Source organism: Cervus canadensis, chromosome 28 (assembly GCF_019320065.1).
Source record: "Cervus canadensis isolate Bull #8, Minnesota chromosome 28, ASM1932006v1, whole genome shotgun sequence".
Taxonomy (NCBI): Eukaryota; Metazoa; Chordata; class Mammalia; order Artiodactyla; family Cervidae; genus Cervus; species Cervus canadensis.
Window position 1 is genome coordinate 47,627,703 of NC_057413.1, and position 15,025 is coordinate 47,642,727.

Here is a 15,025-nt window from a genome sequence, read left to right on the forward strand (position 1 = left end):
CTTTCACTTTTTACTAGACTATAGTTTCTCAGCCTTGGCACTGTTGACTTTGGGGGTCAGATATTATGGGCATGACTTGTGCATTGTAGAATTTTTAACTGCATCATTGGCTTTTACCCACTGGACACCAGTAGCACTTCTATCCCAGTCATGACGACCAAAAATGTTTCCAGACATTGCCAAGTGGTCATCTCTGAAGGGTTGAGGAGAATTCCCCCTAGTTGAGCACCACTGATAGCCAGTTCTGACTTCAGCTCTCAAGTTACTTCTTTGGCAGTTCCCTGAACTCCCAGACTGGTTTTATCCCACTCTGGCATCCTGTTCTTGATAAAAACTAATTCACACAGATTATATGTATGTATCTTTTGCACCAGCTTGATAACATCATAGAGTGTGGGGACCACAGATGACTTCGTTACAGATATGTGCCTAGTGCCTAGCACATTCCCTAGGACAAAGTGTCTGAAGTGAAAGTGTTAGGTGCTCAGTCATGTCCAGCTCTTTACAACCCCATGGACTGTAGCCCTCTAGCCTCCTCTGTCCATGGAATTCTCCAGGCAAGAGTACTGGAGTGGGTTGCCATGCTCTTCTCCAGGGAATCTTTCCAACCCAGGGATTGGACCCTGGTCTCCTGCACTGTGGGCAGATTCTTCACCATCTGAGATACTAGAGAATCCCAGGACAAAGTGTTCTCTTAATAAATCATCCTGGAGCAGGGTGATATGCAAATAGATGATGTGTAATTAATGTTTTATCCCACAGCGAGAAGAGTGACACCTACTATTGCATGCTGTTTAATGATGAGGTTCATACCTATGAACAAGTTATTTATACTCTTCAGAAAGCTGTTAACTGTACACAAAAAGAAGCCATTGGCTTTGCAACTACAGTAGATCGAGATGTAAGTAATTTCATTACATTGATGTTGTGTAATTACACTTTTAATACAGATAAGGTATCCTAGAAAATTAAGTTAAAAGTGTTTGTCTAGGTTATTTTTTTTTAATTTCATATGAATATTGTCCCAAATATATATTGGATATAACTGTAGGCTGTTGTCAGAAAGTTTAGGTGAAAACATAAATTGCCTTCATTCTATACAGAAGAACAAATGTAGTATTGTTCAAAGGTATATACTTACTGATGGCTTGAAAATGTTAGGATTGCTTTGAAGGAAAATATTTTAATTTACTTTCTAATTAATGAATAAAATAAACATTGTAAATATTTAAACTTTGACCAGAGTTGTTATATGCTCATATAACACTGTTTACTGATTCAAAAATTATTAATACTGAATATAAATATTTTTGCAAGTTAATCTCAAATGTCTTTATTTACAGGGACGTAGGTCTGTTCGATACGGAGAATTCCAGTATTGTGAACAAGCAAAATCAATAATTGTGGTAAGTAATGTAAAAACATGTGTACACTTGTATTTTTTATTAGTATAAAACTAGTCCCAAAAAAAAAAAAAACTAGTCCCACATTTTGGTGTTTATGAACACATTTTTCTGCCTTCTTGAATGTAAAGCCAACATCAGCTAAAAATCACGTTTAAAGATACGTTAGTATAACATTGCTTGTTGCTTTACCTAGTTTTTTTTAAGCTGTAAGATAGATATAAAAAAATGAATGTTTAGATGCAATACATATATATTTTTTCTCTCTTCCTATTTCTTCATCAAAGATGTCTTAGAAAGTTTTTTGCTTTTTGTTTTGTTTTTGATAGGGTTTCATGTTACCTTTTTAGGAATTAAATTGGCCTTTAGCACCAAGACTAGAATTCAAGGGAAGTTGTTTCTTGGTCACTTATAGCAAGGTATGCTGTATAGCATTTAGTGTATAATACATCTGAAAGAAAACTATTCCCCACATTTAGATTTCTTTTTAAAAGTTAGAATTTATTGTTTTTAACTATTCCCTGTAACCGCACTTTATGTAAATATCCTTTTAAAGTATAATTTTATATATTGTAAAATATTTTAAATATATAGATAAAATATGGAGATAGCACAGTAAATGCCTGTGTGCTACATTATATCTTATTTTCTTCATGCTTATTTTAAATAAATAAAATAGTACAGAGGCACTTGTATTATCTCTTCTAAATCCCATTCCCCTTCCTCTTTCACTAGAGTTAACTACTTTTGTTAATTAATTTTTCATTTCCATACATGCCTTTTACTTTATCTGCTAAATACCTATCAATATTATATGCATTGATTTGGAGGTCTTTAAACATTATATAACAAGATTCATACTGAATGTATTATATTGTAACTTGGCTTTTCATTTCAGCATTGTTTCTAGATTTATCTGTGTTGATACATGTATGGTATAAAGTATTCCATTGATGACTATACCATCAATGGTGACTTGTCTTTTCATGTCAGTGTTGTTTCTAGATTTATCTGTTTCGATATATGTATCTGTAAAGTATTCCATTGATGACTATACTGTAATTTTACATTCTCCTGTTGATGAAGAGTTTGGATATTTCCAATTTTTTCTATGACAGTCAGTCCTGCTATGGACGTTTTTTGGTCCTCTTGTTGCATAAAAGCAAAAGTTTCTCTAGTATATATACCAAGAAATGGCATTGTCGAGTTGTTAAGTTATAAGCATTTTCAGTCATACTAGATTTTGCCAAGGTAATCCCCGAAATAGTGGTACCCAGTATACATTCCAACCAGCAGTGAAGTACAGTTCCCGTGTCTCTACTGCTTTGTCAGAACTATATATTGTCAAATTAAAAAATTTTTGCCAACCTTCTGTGTATGTATGGTATCGCATCTGTTAGATTTGCACTGCCTTGATTACTGAGTATCTTATTTCATATTTATTGTATTGGTCATTTAAGTTTTCTGTAAGTTTCTTGTTCATATACTTACCCATTTTTTTTAAAGTCATTTGTCTTTTTCTTACTCATTCGTAGGGGTTCTTTACATATAATCTGAATCCTGATCTTTTGTTGCAGTATCTTTTCCTGACATATGACTTTATGTCTTATTTGTGATGCCTCTCCTTGAGCAAAAACTTTTAATTTTAATGTAGCAAACTATATTTTTCTGTTTATGAGTTTGTGTCTTATTTTTTAAATTATTGATATCTGGACATACTCAATTTAATAATGCATTAGAAACAATACTGTGGTAGAACATCTGCATTCTTAGGAACTATATACTGAACTTTTTAGGAATAAGAGGACATGATCCATGTAAGTTACCTTCTGTGATTATTTTTTGTCTGTGTGTGGAAAAAGAAAGATAAAGTGTAAATGATAAAGCAATTAGGATAGAATTTTACAGGTAATTTTACAGAATCCAGGTAAAGGAGATGATATTTTTTCCCTTTAATTTGTTGTTTAATAGTGTTATTTCAGTTTTTCCCTAAAAAACAAGTCTCTGGTAATGTCTGCATAGATATAGCAATACTATTTTCATAATATAGAATAGAAAGTTCAGAGATAGATACTAGTATGAGGAAAATCTAGGACAAAGATATATTCTAGGGGGGAGGAAGAGAGCTTCTTAACCAAGACTAGAACCCCAGGAGTTAAAAAGAAGACATTTTTTTGGCTACATAAAAAATTTGCATAGCAGAATATTATTAAAAATGTAGTAAATTTAGAAAAATTATTTCTAACACAAAGGATAGACGTTTAATGTTTATGATAAACAGAGCACTCATAGATTATCAAGTAGGGAGCAAACAACAGAATAGAAAAATGGACATGGGGTATGGAAAGACAACCACAGCAGAGGTAATCTCAATGGTATAAATATATGTAAAAAAAGACTCAAGCTCACTAGTAATTAGCAAAATGACAGGAAGATTTCATACCCAACAGATGGAGAAATTAGAGTGATAAAGTACCTTGCTGGCAGAGATGCATAAATTACTACCATGTATTTGGAAAACAATCTACTAGCATATATTAAAATTTTGCCTCTCCTAGAAATTTATCCCATAAAAATATAAGCACCAGTTAGTGTGTGTACAAAGATGTTCACTACTACCTTTGTTGTAGTCATAGAAGATTGAAACAGAGAATATGAATACCCTTCTCTAGAGAATGTTTAAATAAATCCACACCACAGAATATGATGAGTCATTAAGCTCACCCCCCCAAAAAAATCTGTTAACACAAAGATGCAAAAGAGTATGGTAATATTCCATTTTTTTGGAAATCAAACAAAAGTCTTTATAACTGTGTGCATATATGATACATATAAGGTGGATAAAATATTCAAAGGTATACTGTGCTAAAGTGGGTTATGGAGATGGGATGAGATAGGTAGAAAGATGATTCAAAAAGAAAAGGAAAAGGGGGAAATCATGTTAAATGAAAAGTTTTGATAGACTTAAATACATTTCTCCAAAGAAGGTGTGCAGATTGGCAAAGAACAGGGAAGCATGCTCAATATTATTAATCATTAGGGGAATGCAAGTAAAAGCCACAATAAGATAGCACCTCATATGCATTAAGATGGCTGTTATAAACAACAATAATAACAAAATCACAGGTATTGTCAAGGATATGGGAAATGGAACCCTCGTGTGCTATTGGTGGGAATGTAAAATGGTGCAACCACTATGGAAAACGGTATGGTGCTTCCTCTAAAAATTAAAAATAGAATTACCATATGATCCAACAGTTTTGCTTCTGATTATGTACACAGAAGAATTGAAAGCAGAGTCTCATGTTCATAACAGCATTGTTCAGTTGACAAAAGGTGTCTATCAATTCATCCACTGATAGACACTTAAGGAGCTATTTAACTGGATGAATGGTTAAACAGAATTTATATACATACAGTAGAATTTTATTCAGCCTTAAAAAGGAAGAAAATTCTGGTACACACTACTGTGTAGATGAACCTTGAGGACATTATGCTAAGTGAAATAAGCTAGTCACAAGAAGGTTCTGTTTGTATGAGGTACCAGCGTATTTGGGTACAGAGTTTCAGTTTTGCAGGATGAAGAGTTCTGGAAATCAGTTGCACACCAGTGTGTACTTTGCACCACAGAACTGCACACTTAAAAATGGTTAAGCTGGAAAGTGTTGTGTGTTTACTATAATTTTTTTTTAAGTACTGATAACATCACATTTGTGCAGTGAAGTAAATTATTCAAATTAGTGTATAATTACATTAAGAAATTAGTTTAAAAACGTACAGTCAGTTTAACACTTAAATAATTTATAATTGATGGGGCACATTTTCAGATATAAGACCAAGAATTCAGGTTAAAACTGTAACTTCTTACTTTTTTGTAAGAATCCTAGGATTCCTTCTAGAAAATCAGAATCTGAATAAAGTAACCCAAGTGGTGTTTTTCTTACACACATACATGAATAACTCACCTATAATGATGAGAGTGTAGTTATATTTAATAAAAATTTGACTTACTTTATAGAAAATAAAAAAACCTTTTTAAGTTTTGGTTTTTTTCATCCTGTCATTTCTTTTTAAGAGAAATACCAGTAGACAAACAAAGCCACTCAAAGTTCAAGTTATGCATTCGTCTATTGTCGCACATCAGAATTTTGGTTTGAAACTTTTGTCTTGGCTGGGAAGTATTATTGGATATTCAGGTAGGTCCATAAAACCTTTTGCAAATTGACTTAAAAATGAGCTCATATGCCCTAGTAAAACTATTTTGGAAAAGTAACAAATGGAATCAGGTGTTCTGATTTTTCCTTTCTTTTCTTTTTTTTTTTTTTGCTTTAGTTTCATGTTTTAAAATACCATCTAAGAATATCTTTATATACACAAAAAAATACTTCCCAAATTTTGATCTATGGGATCTTTTTCATATGCATACATTTATGTATTTTCATACATAAATAAAAGGTATTTATTTATCTTCAAATAAAGGAAACAGTAGATTAAACAATTGTAAATGATTTTAATATGCTAATAAATCTAAATCTTACCAGCTTGATAAAAGAACCTATTTTTAATGGAGCATCCTGTGGAATTCTTTTCCACAAAGCAAGCTGGAAAATGCTACTGTAAATAAAACCTAAATGGTTGACTGTTTAAAGGATATCTTTGTTTTGATTTCTACAGTTTGTGTTTACCGATAATTTGCAACCCTGAAAATATGCAAATTTGAAGTTACTATGTTTTTGAATTTTTGTTTTTCCATAGTCTACAGATCAGATAATCTTTTAAAAGTAGTGGTAACAATTAAGAGCCTTCATGTCCAATGCCAAAAATACAAGTTTGTTGTGTAACACTGAAGAGTAAACTAGGAATACATCTAAGCTGTCTGTCCTACATTTCTTCAGGCAAGGGATGTGGTTTGGATGCATGATATTCCAGTGTTTGCTATAAAGAAAATTTCTAAAACATTTGTATTGAAAAGCTATTAGAATACTGCCAACTGTGAACTGACAAGTGAAAATCGGGAAGTGTGGAAATTTAGGAGAATATGTTTGCTTGCCTTTTAAATGTCTTTCCAGTTAGTTTTCTTAACCTTTTTTAACTTTGCTGTTTTCCATTGGGTATCTATCTGTATGCCAAGTACTGTGCTACAGGATTAATAAATAGTATCATGGAAACAGTTTTCTGCTAAAAATTTTTCTTTGAGAAAATTTATCATCAACAATTTAAAGACCTTATCATCTATTATTTAATATATATAAAGTTTTCTCTGTAGCCTTCTAAAAAATTTCTATTTGGTGGCTCTTATAATTAAATTTAAAAAGTTTCAGATTATTTTGCATGATTGTAGATGACTAAAAACAGTGGTTTTAAATATAAAATACGAAACCGGAGGTTACTAAAGTTCTACTTTTGTTAATGCTTACATTAATATTTGAAGGTTTTTTTTTAAGTTTAGCATTTAGAATATGTAGGAATTTGTCTTCCAAAGCCTCTCATATAGTGGGTATACATAAGTACATATTTTTGTATTTTTGTTTAATAAAGAACATTTTGCATAATAACAATAAAATGGACTGGTATATATTAAAGTACAGAGCATGTATTCTTTTAAATGGTAGCATAATTTCGTATTATACCTATCTTTTGTTACCATAGGATATATAACAATTTTCTAATACCTGGTTTAATTAGCATAGATGCTTAGAAAACCATGTGTACGTCAGTGGCTTTTGGATTGATTGTTGTTTAAATTGTTTAAGCATAAAAGGTCATTGCCATTCTGATAAACAAATATTTTGGTATTCTGGAATAAAAATTGGTATATAATGCAAGATTTGGAATTTTTCTCCATTTTGTGAAAATGTTAATAAAATAGTTAATATAGTTACTTTTTCTGAATAAATTTGACCTTTTAAAAAAGCAAGTAAAAACTCTATAGTAAAGTCCATTTGAACATTTTTACTAATACGTTATTTTATTTTAATATTTGAAGTTAACTATTTCTTGACTATTTTTCTTCCTGTTTTAAGATGGCCTTCGCCGAATTTTATGTCAGGTTGGTTTACAAGAAGGGCCAGATGGTGAAAACTCTTCTCTAGTGGATAGATTGATGCTTAGTGATTCCAAATTGTGGAAAGGTAAGTATCTTAACTACTGTAAGGTATAGGGGAACTTTCATAGGTAATTGGGATGTTAAAGTTTCTTTTTCATTTGAGGAAATATTTAATAAATATATTTATGGTTTTTAGAATTAGCTCATGCAGTCTTATTCTTTGGAAAAAAAACAGATTTGAGGATCCATTTCTCAAATAACCTTTATGTTTTGTTGGAAGAATACACTTAGAAAAACTGATTTTTAAAGAAACAGGTTTCACATGTTTTAAGGAATACATGTAGAGTTTCGCTCTTAAGATTTAAAAATACAATTGATCATATGAAAACTTTGGAAATGTAATTTTTGGCTTGTTTGGTATATCTTCATGTTATATCTGCTCTTTTTGTAAAAGGTGCTAGGAGTGTGTATCATCAGTTGTTCATGAGCAGTCTACTTATGGATTTGAAATACAAGAAACTGTTTGCTGTTCGATTTGCAAAGGTAAGTAGTTTCTCACTTTTGAAGAGTAATAAAATAGGTTATATACAGAATAGCTGTAGTCCATGATTATATCCAGCATTTGTAAAATTAGTAGCTGATAGTAATGTGTCATTATGTTGATTTTTACATTCTAAGAAACTTCATAAAGTATCTTTTTATCTTTTATCAATAGAATAAAAGTCTAGCAGTGAGGTTTTTCACGTTTATAACCTGCCATGATAATATAAATATCCATCTATGCAGTGTATATGACATGAAGTGATAAATGGAAACTTTAAACCTACGCCATTCTGAATTACGATATTCCTATTAAATTTTGTGTAGGAAAAGATAATCTTAGTTGAAATGACATGTGTATATGGATGTGATTTAAAAATCATGAACTATAGGTTGTTGATACCATTGAATTTTGCTCTTTTTCCTTAAGCTAACTGCTTGGTTATTTTTATTCACCTGAGTTAGGGATTATTAACAAAGGAAACATATGAGAATCATTTGAGGAGCTCTTTCAAAATATACATGTTTGTATTTTCCATTCTCAAACCTGCTGAAGCAGATTCACCAAGAATAGGGTCCAAGCATGTGTACTTTGAAAGAGCCACCAGGTGACTGTGATAGCCATCCGGAAGTAATGAAAGTCTGATTTCATCAGAGACAATGTAAAGCTACTGTGATTGAGCTCATCTGTGCACAATAACAGCCCAGGATTTTAATAGCTGTTACTCCTGTTTGAGCTCATAAACTGCCATGGTGCTCAAGAAGATTGCATAGTGAATCAGTGTGTTTACAGATTAGTATATTGGTAGTTGGTAGAAATCATTCCAGTTGTTCTCATAGCACATCTTATTGACTCCTCCAGCACTGATTTTTCATTATAATCCTTAAACATTTGGTCATTGTGGATTAGAGGTGAATCTCCCCCTTGTTGTTTAGAATTACCAGCAGTTGCAGAGAGATTTTATGGAGGATGATCACGAGCGAGCAGTGTCCGTGACTGCTCTGTCTGTCCAGTTCTTCACCGCACCTACTCTGGTGAGTAGTGCTTGCCTCTTCTTTGTCACTGATAGCTGGCACTCCTTGCCTTTTTTTGCCTTCTTAATAGAACTATGAGCGTTTGCAGAGTGATTATGTGACAGATGACCACGACAGAGAGTTTTCAATCGCAGACTTCTCGGTTCAGATTTTCACAGTCCCTTCACTTGTAAGTACTAAAAGACTAAGAAGAACTTTCTTGTTTTCCACTAGAAGGAGTAAAGCCTTAAAATAATAGTGAACTGAGATCTGTATATTTCTGAATAGAAAAATATTTTATTAATGGGTGATACGACTTTGGATGCCTTCTATACCAGAAGATATAACTTTGAATATGTAATCTGGAGGGGGAAAGTTAATTTGAACTTAATCTGTACTTTCTCATAGTACTTCCTTGAGATTTTGAACTGACAAGTTAATTAAACTCATTAGTTAAACAACATTTTGTGTGAATTCCTAGACTGTCCAGTGGTCAGAACTCGGTGCTTTCACTGCCGGCTCCTGGGTTCAATCCCTGGTTGGGGAACTAGGATCCCACAAAGGACGCAGTGTGGCCAAAAAAAGAAAGACAGGAAGGAAGAAACAGCCTATTGTATATAATCTCACATTTTTGAGAAGCCTCCTTTTCCACCCTAAGGCAAGGGATTACTAAGGGAATTGAATCATGATGATTCCATGATCTTGTACTAAGTTTCACTAGTTGTTCCAGCAGGCGTCCTTATGTTTTTGTAATATTGAATAATTAATATTTGATTCATTTAACAAAACTTTGAGCACCTATTGTTTATTTAGTTCTGTGTTTTGGGAATGAAATGGTGAACAAAAACAGACATAGTCTTTGCCTTCATGAAACTTACTGTAGAGGGAAAGACTCACATAAATGGTTAATTAAAGCTATAGTAAAAACTCTGAAGAATTTGGTTGTTCTGAGAGAATAGTAAAAAGGTCTGACCTTTTCCCACAGTTTGGAAGAGGATTCTGTGTAGCTTTATGCAGGCTCATGAAGGAAAACCCATTCAGAGGAACCAGCACTTGAGAAAACCCTGAAGTAGGGACGTTCCTATAAGGGGAATAGAAGGAAAGAAGTGCAGTCGAACATCCTTGAACATGGAATAAAATGAGACCAGAAACATAGGCAAGGGCCTAACTGTATGGAGCTATGAGTATTCTACACTTATTTTATTAATAAGGTGTCTGTTCCAGCTTCTTTTTTTAATGACTGTTTTATCCTCAGATACTTTTATATTCAAGGGTGTATTCTAGCACAGTTGAAGCTATCTGAAGTCTATTTACCCACTAATGAGATATTTTGGTCCAAATGAAGGATTTTGATTTTCATCTTAAGAGCATTGGAAGGCATTGAAGAGTTTGAAGTGGCACTTACATCATCACATTTGTGATTTTTAAAGATGAAGCTTTTTGTAATTTGGAGAACAAATTTGCTGCGGTAGTAGTGGTTGTGGGGAGCCTGTTAGGGATTGTGGCAGAGGGTATAAAAGTTGTGAGAGAGATGTAAGTAGTGAAATCTGCTAAACAACCACACTTTGGGTTTCAGGGATATTGGGTTTGGTGAGTCATTGGTTATTGGGTTTGAGGGGAAAATGTAAAGGTGATTCCTGGGTTTCTGGTTGTAACCAAGTAGATTTCTCTGCCACTTGCATAGGAAGTTTTGGAGAATGAGTAGAACTTGTAAAGAGGGAAAGTGTTGCTTTCAATTTAGTAAGCGATGAGTTTGAGAAGCCTCTGAGATGATCCCATGTGTAATCAAATCTGCATTTCTCCTGCATTGATCCTTTTGTTCATTTCCATGCCAGTACTCAGTTCTAATAATTTTAGCTTAATATTCCATTTTAGTATTTTATAGAGCTCTAGATCTCCTTTTATTATTCTTGCCAAGAAATTTCTTGGGACTTGCCTGTGGTTCAGTTGCAAAGACTTTTGTGTGTCCCCCCCCCGCCGCCCCTTGCAGGGTGCCCGGGTTCAATCTCTGCTCAGGGAACTAGATCCCACATGCAGCAACTAAAGATCCCATGTGCTACAACTGAAAAACCTGATGCAAGTAAATAAATAAGAACTGAACTGAAAAAAAGGAAAAAAATTATTTTCTTAATTATTTTAGACCTTTTTTTTTAAAGGACTAAAATCATTTTGTCAATTTCAAAAAACAACCGAGAAACAAACACATTAGGGTTTTTGACTGAAAACCTACTGGCTCAGTGGTAAAGAATCCTCTTGGCAGTGCAGGAGATGTGAGCTCAGTCCCTGGGTCGGGCAGATCCCCTGGAGGAGGAGATGGTGACCCACTCCAGTGTTCTTGTCTGGGAAATCCTATGGACAGGAGAACCTGGTGGGCTGCAGCCCACGGGGCCTTGAAAGAGTCAGACATGACTTGATGACTAAACAACAACAAACAAAAGTAAATTTGTCAGTTTCAAAAACAGGTTAGAGTTTTTGACTGAAAAAATATGTATAGATAATTTGGGAAGAACTGATATTTTTGCAATATTGAATATCCCCATCTAGGAACATAATTTGTCCTAAAAGCGTTTTATGTTTTATATTTTTGACACTATTATAAATTACTCACAATTTTAATCTCATTATGGCTAATATATTAAGAACTTCTGATTTTTATATATCCATCTTGTATCTATCTGGTTTTCTTACTAACATTTTCTCTAATATTTTGTGTTAATTCCTTAGAATTTCTAGTAATCTGCAAATAATTTTTGGTTTTTTCTAATATTTCAATTTTTTATGTTTGCTTCTTACCTGACTCCTTTAGCTAGAAGCACTAGGAAAATAACAAGTATTTGTAATTCAGAGCATATTTATTTAGAATTTTTATTAACTAGGCATTGTTTGAGACTCTGGAGATAAGTAGAGCAGTAAACAAAAAAGACAAAAGACCTTGTTCCCATGGAATTTATAATCTTAACTAGGAGGAGATACATGTATGTAATACTGCTTACAAATCAAAGGCCGTTGAGAAGTGCTATAAAGTAGGAAAGCAGATTAAAAGGTTAGAGAGTGGCAGTGAAAGGGTAATATTTTATACAGGGTTTTTCCAAAAAACCTCTCGGAGAGATGGTGTTTGAACAGAGATGTGACGGAGTAAGTGATGTGCCCAGCTGGTGGAAGAGTCTCCTCAGCAGAGAAAGATAGCAAGTGCAAAGTTCTGAGGTGAATGTGCACTTGATATTTTAGAAGAAAAAAACCCGAATCAGGCCAGTGTTGCTAGAGTGACTGAGAAGGAGAATGATCTGTGAGGTCATTGAGTTTGGGGATGGGGTGTGATGGGGGTGGATAATGCCAGATCTTGAAGGCCATTGTAGTACAACTACTTCTGTCTTTTATCTAAAGAAAGAAGAAAAAGGGAAATAGTAAAGAACACAAATTAACAAAACAAATTGTACAAAAAATTTTTCTTTGAGAAAAGCAAAACTGGTGGGAGATAGATCTCTAGAAAGTCTAATAAGAAAAATAGAAAAAATTTTAATTTAAAAAGGATTGCAAAAGCTACAGATCTTACAGATTTCAAATAGAAAATAGCCAATATTAGGATCCAGTTAATATAATTGGAAATCTAGATGAGATGAACAGATCCCTAAGAAAAAACACCAGTTATTACAAGAGAAACAAGAAATAGGAATTTTAATTAATATAAAAATCTGCTCACAAGGAAGTCCCCAGGCCCAAAGGCTACACGGGGAAATTCTTCCAAATATTTAAGAAAAAAATAATACCTGTCTTATATAACTTTTTCTAGAAAACAGAGAGAGAATATACTTGACAATTTAATGATGTCCTCTGTAATCTTATTACCAAAACTCAGATTGAATTGCAGACAGAATCAAGCAACATGGGAAAAGGATAATGTATCATAACCAAGTTTGTTTTATATCTTTAAGGCAAGAGTAGTATACCATTTGAAAACAAAATCAGCTTGCATAAAAGAGCTTATTAACAGACAAAAAGGAGGAAAATTGATCATATCAAATGCTTATCCTGAATTCATGATTTAAAACAAATTAATAAAACCTCATTGCAAATGAAATAGGAATAAAAGAATTTCTTTAATCTGATAAAGTACCTTATAGCAAAACAAAAGGTAAAAACTGAAAGCAAACAATGTGCTTGATGGCAAAATGGTAAAAGCTTGTCCCCTGAGACTAGAAGTTTTTCTTAAGTCAGTGAAATTGCATATACTCATTTAATTGTCTCAAAATTGACTAATACAGCAAACAAGAAGGAAAATCATTTTACTTGTCAATTCCTCCCCTCCTTCAAACTTGAACTATAGTCTTTACTGTCTAGGAAAATTAACATACATTAATCCTGTTGACTTTGAGCTTCTTGGAGCCTAAGTCCTGGCAATGAGATGGTGATTTAACAGTTTTTCAAAGGGATGTTTAACTATACATTAATAGGTTTTCTCCTTATCTGATGACTTTACCACTTAACCTCTACATTAGGCATCTTTTCTTCTTTGACATCTTTGTCTTCTTTCAGGAGACAATTTGGAGTTTGGTGATATCAGTCAAAATTTATAATGTATATTACCTTAACACAGTAATTCACTTCCAGGAAATTATTTTATGAATCTCCTTGCAGCTGTACACAGTAGATAATTGTTACAGTATCTTTTGTGATAAATAGCGTAAGATTGGGAAAAACCTAAATGCTCACCAGTAAAGGGCCTGGCTAATAAAGTTTGATAGAAGAGAATAGTTGGGATAGTTAAAAAGAATGAGAGAATTTATGTTAACTGGTATGGGATAATCTCCAAAATATATCAGGTGAAAAACCCAAGTGCAGAACAGTGTTTGTAATATGCTATCCTTTGGGCAGGAGGCAGGGGGCAGAGATCATTTTACATAGCCATACTTATATCTACTTAATAACATTTATTCATGTATACTATAAATGTGTATATATATGTGTATGTATGCATACATGTATATGTTATACACGTACCACCTCTGGAAGTATATGTAAGAAAATGGCTAACAAACATTGCCTTTGAAAGGGGAACTTTGGGAGCTAAGAGACTTACCTTTTTACTTCTTTTTTGCATCATTTAAGTGTATTTGCTTATTCAAAAATACATGGATATGTATATCTATACATAGAAAGAAACAAAAAATAAATCTCAACTAAGTTTAAAAGAAATATGGTTTCATATTTCATACTGAATTCTACAGAATCTGTGATATAAGCCTGTGGATCCTAGAATAATTATACCATACCATTATAGGTGTCTAAAAGTCTCAGTTAAGGAAAATTTGCAGCCTGGTTCAGATCCCCCACCCTGAATTGTCTTTGAATAATGAGCCTTGGATCTGTCTCCTTACATTCTGGCATCTTTCTCCGTGATATAATTGTTGCTTCATACACGTGGCAATTGGAGTAAGTAATTGTTATTTAGAAATACACAATAATGCATTTATGATATTATGATATTATATAGTTGTATTGAAAAAGGTCTAAACTGAAAGAGCTAACCAGTGTTGGTGACTTTTTTTTTTTTTTTTAGCTTTCTGGTAAATAGTTTTTTATTACCCTGTACTCTGATATACTTTGTCTTAGGCTCGGATGCTTATCACAGAAGAAAACCTGATGACCATTATCATTAAGACTTTCATGGATCATTTGAGACATCGAGATGTCCAAGGCAGATTTCAGTTTGAACGATATACTGCTTTACAAGCCTTTAAGTTTAGGAGGGTTCAGAGTCTTATTTTAGATCTCAAGTAAGTTTTTGTTCAGTTATTAAACAAGTTGCAACTTGTAAAAGGTCATTGTTTATTCATATACTCATTGCTGTTTTTATGTTGTTCAGGTATGTGTTAATTAGCAAACCAACTGAATGGTCAGATGGTCTGAGGCAGAAGTTCCTGGAAGGATTTGATGCCTTTTTGGAATTACTCAAATGTATGCAGGTATGTATAAATAGATACATTTCAAAAGGGAAACGTTTACTTTTTTCCTTTTTGGCTCA

The 15,025-nt window shown here is 33.1% G+C and overlaps 1 protein-coding gene across 5 annotated transcripts in view; it reads left to right on the top strand.

Moving 5' to 3' along the window:
• The window catches only part of UBR2 (ubiquitin protein ligase E3 component n-recognin 2), a 102,157-nt gene that overhangs the window by 41,404 nt on the left and 45,728 nt on the right, over positions 1–15,025 (top strand). For 3 of the 5 annotated variants that reach the window (XR_006265938.1, XM_043449356.1, XM_043449354.1), the window contains exons 6-13: positions 763–901; positions 1,344–1,406; positions 5,479–5,599; positions 7,427–7,534; positions 7,904–7,992; positions 9,095–9,193; positions 14,614–14,777; positions 14,867–14,966. Coding sequence is in view for 4 of the 5 variants with exons in the window: in XM_043449356.1 (XP_043305291.1) it covers positions 763–901; positions 1,344–1,406; positions 5,479–5,599; positions 7,427–7,534; positions 7,904–7,992; positions 9,095–9,193; positions 14,614–14,777; positions 14,867–14,966 (883 nt within the window). In the remaining variant the exon portion in view is untranslated. Of the gene's footprint in view, positions 1–762; positions 902–1,343; positions 1,407–5,478; positions 5,600–7,426; positions 7,535–7,903; positions 7,993–8,925; positions 9,025–9,094; positions 9,194–14,281; positions 14,425–14,613; positions 14,778–14,866; positions 14,967–15,025 lie in introns of those variants that run through there. The other 2 variants (XM_043449355.1, XM_043449357.1) reach the window with 2 other exon arrangements.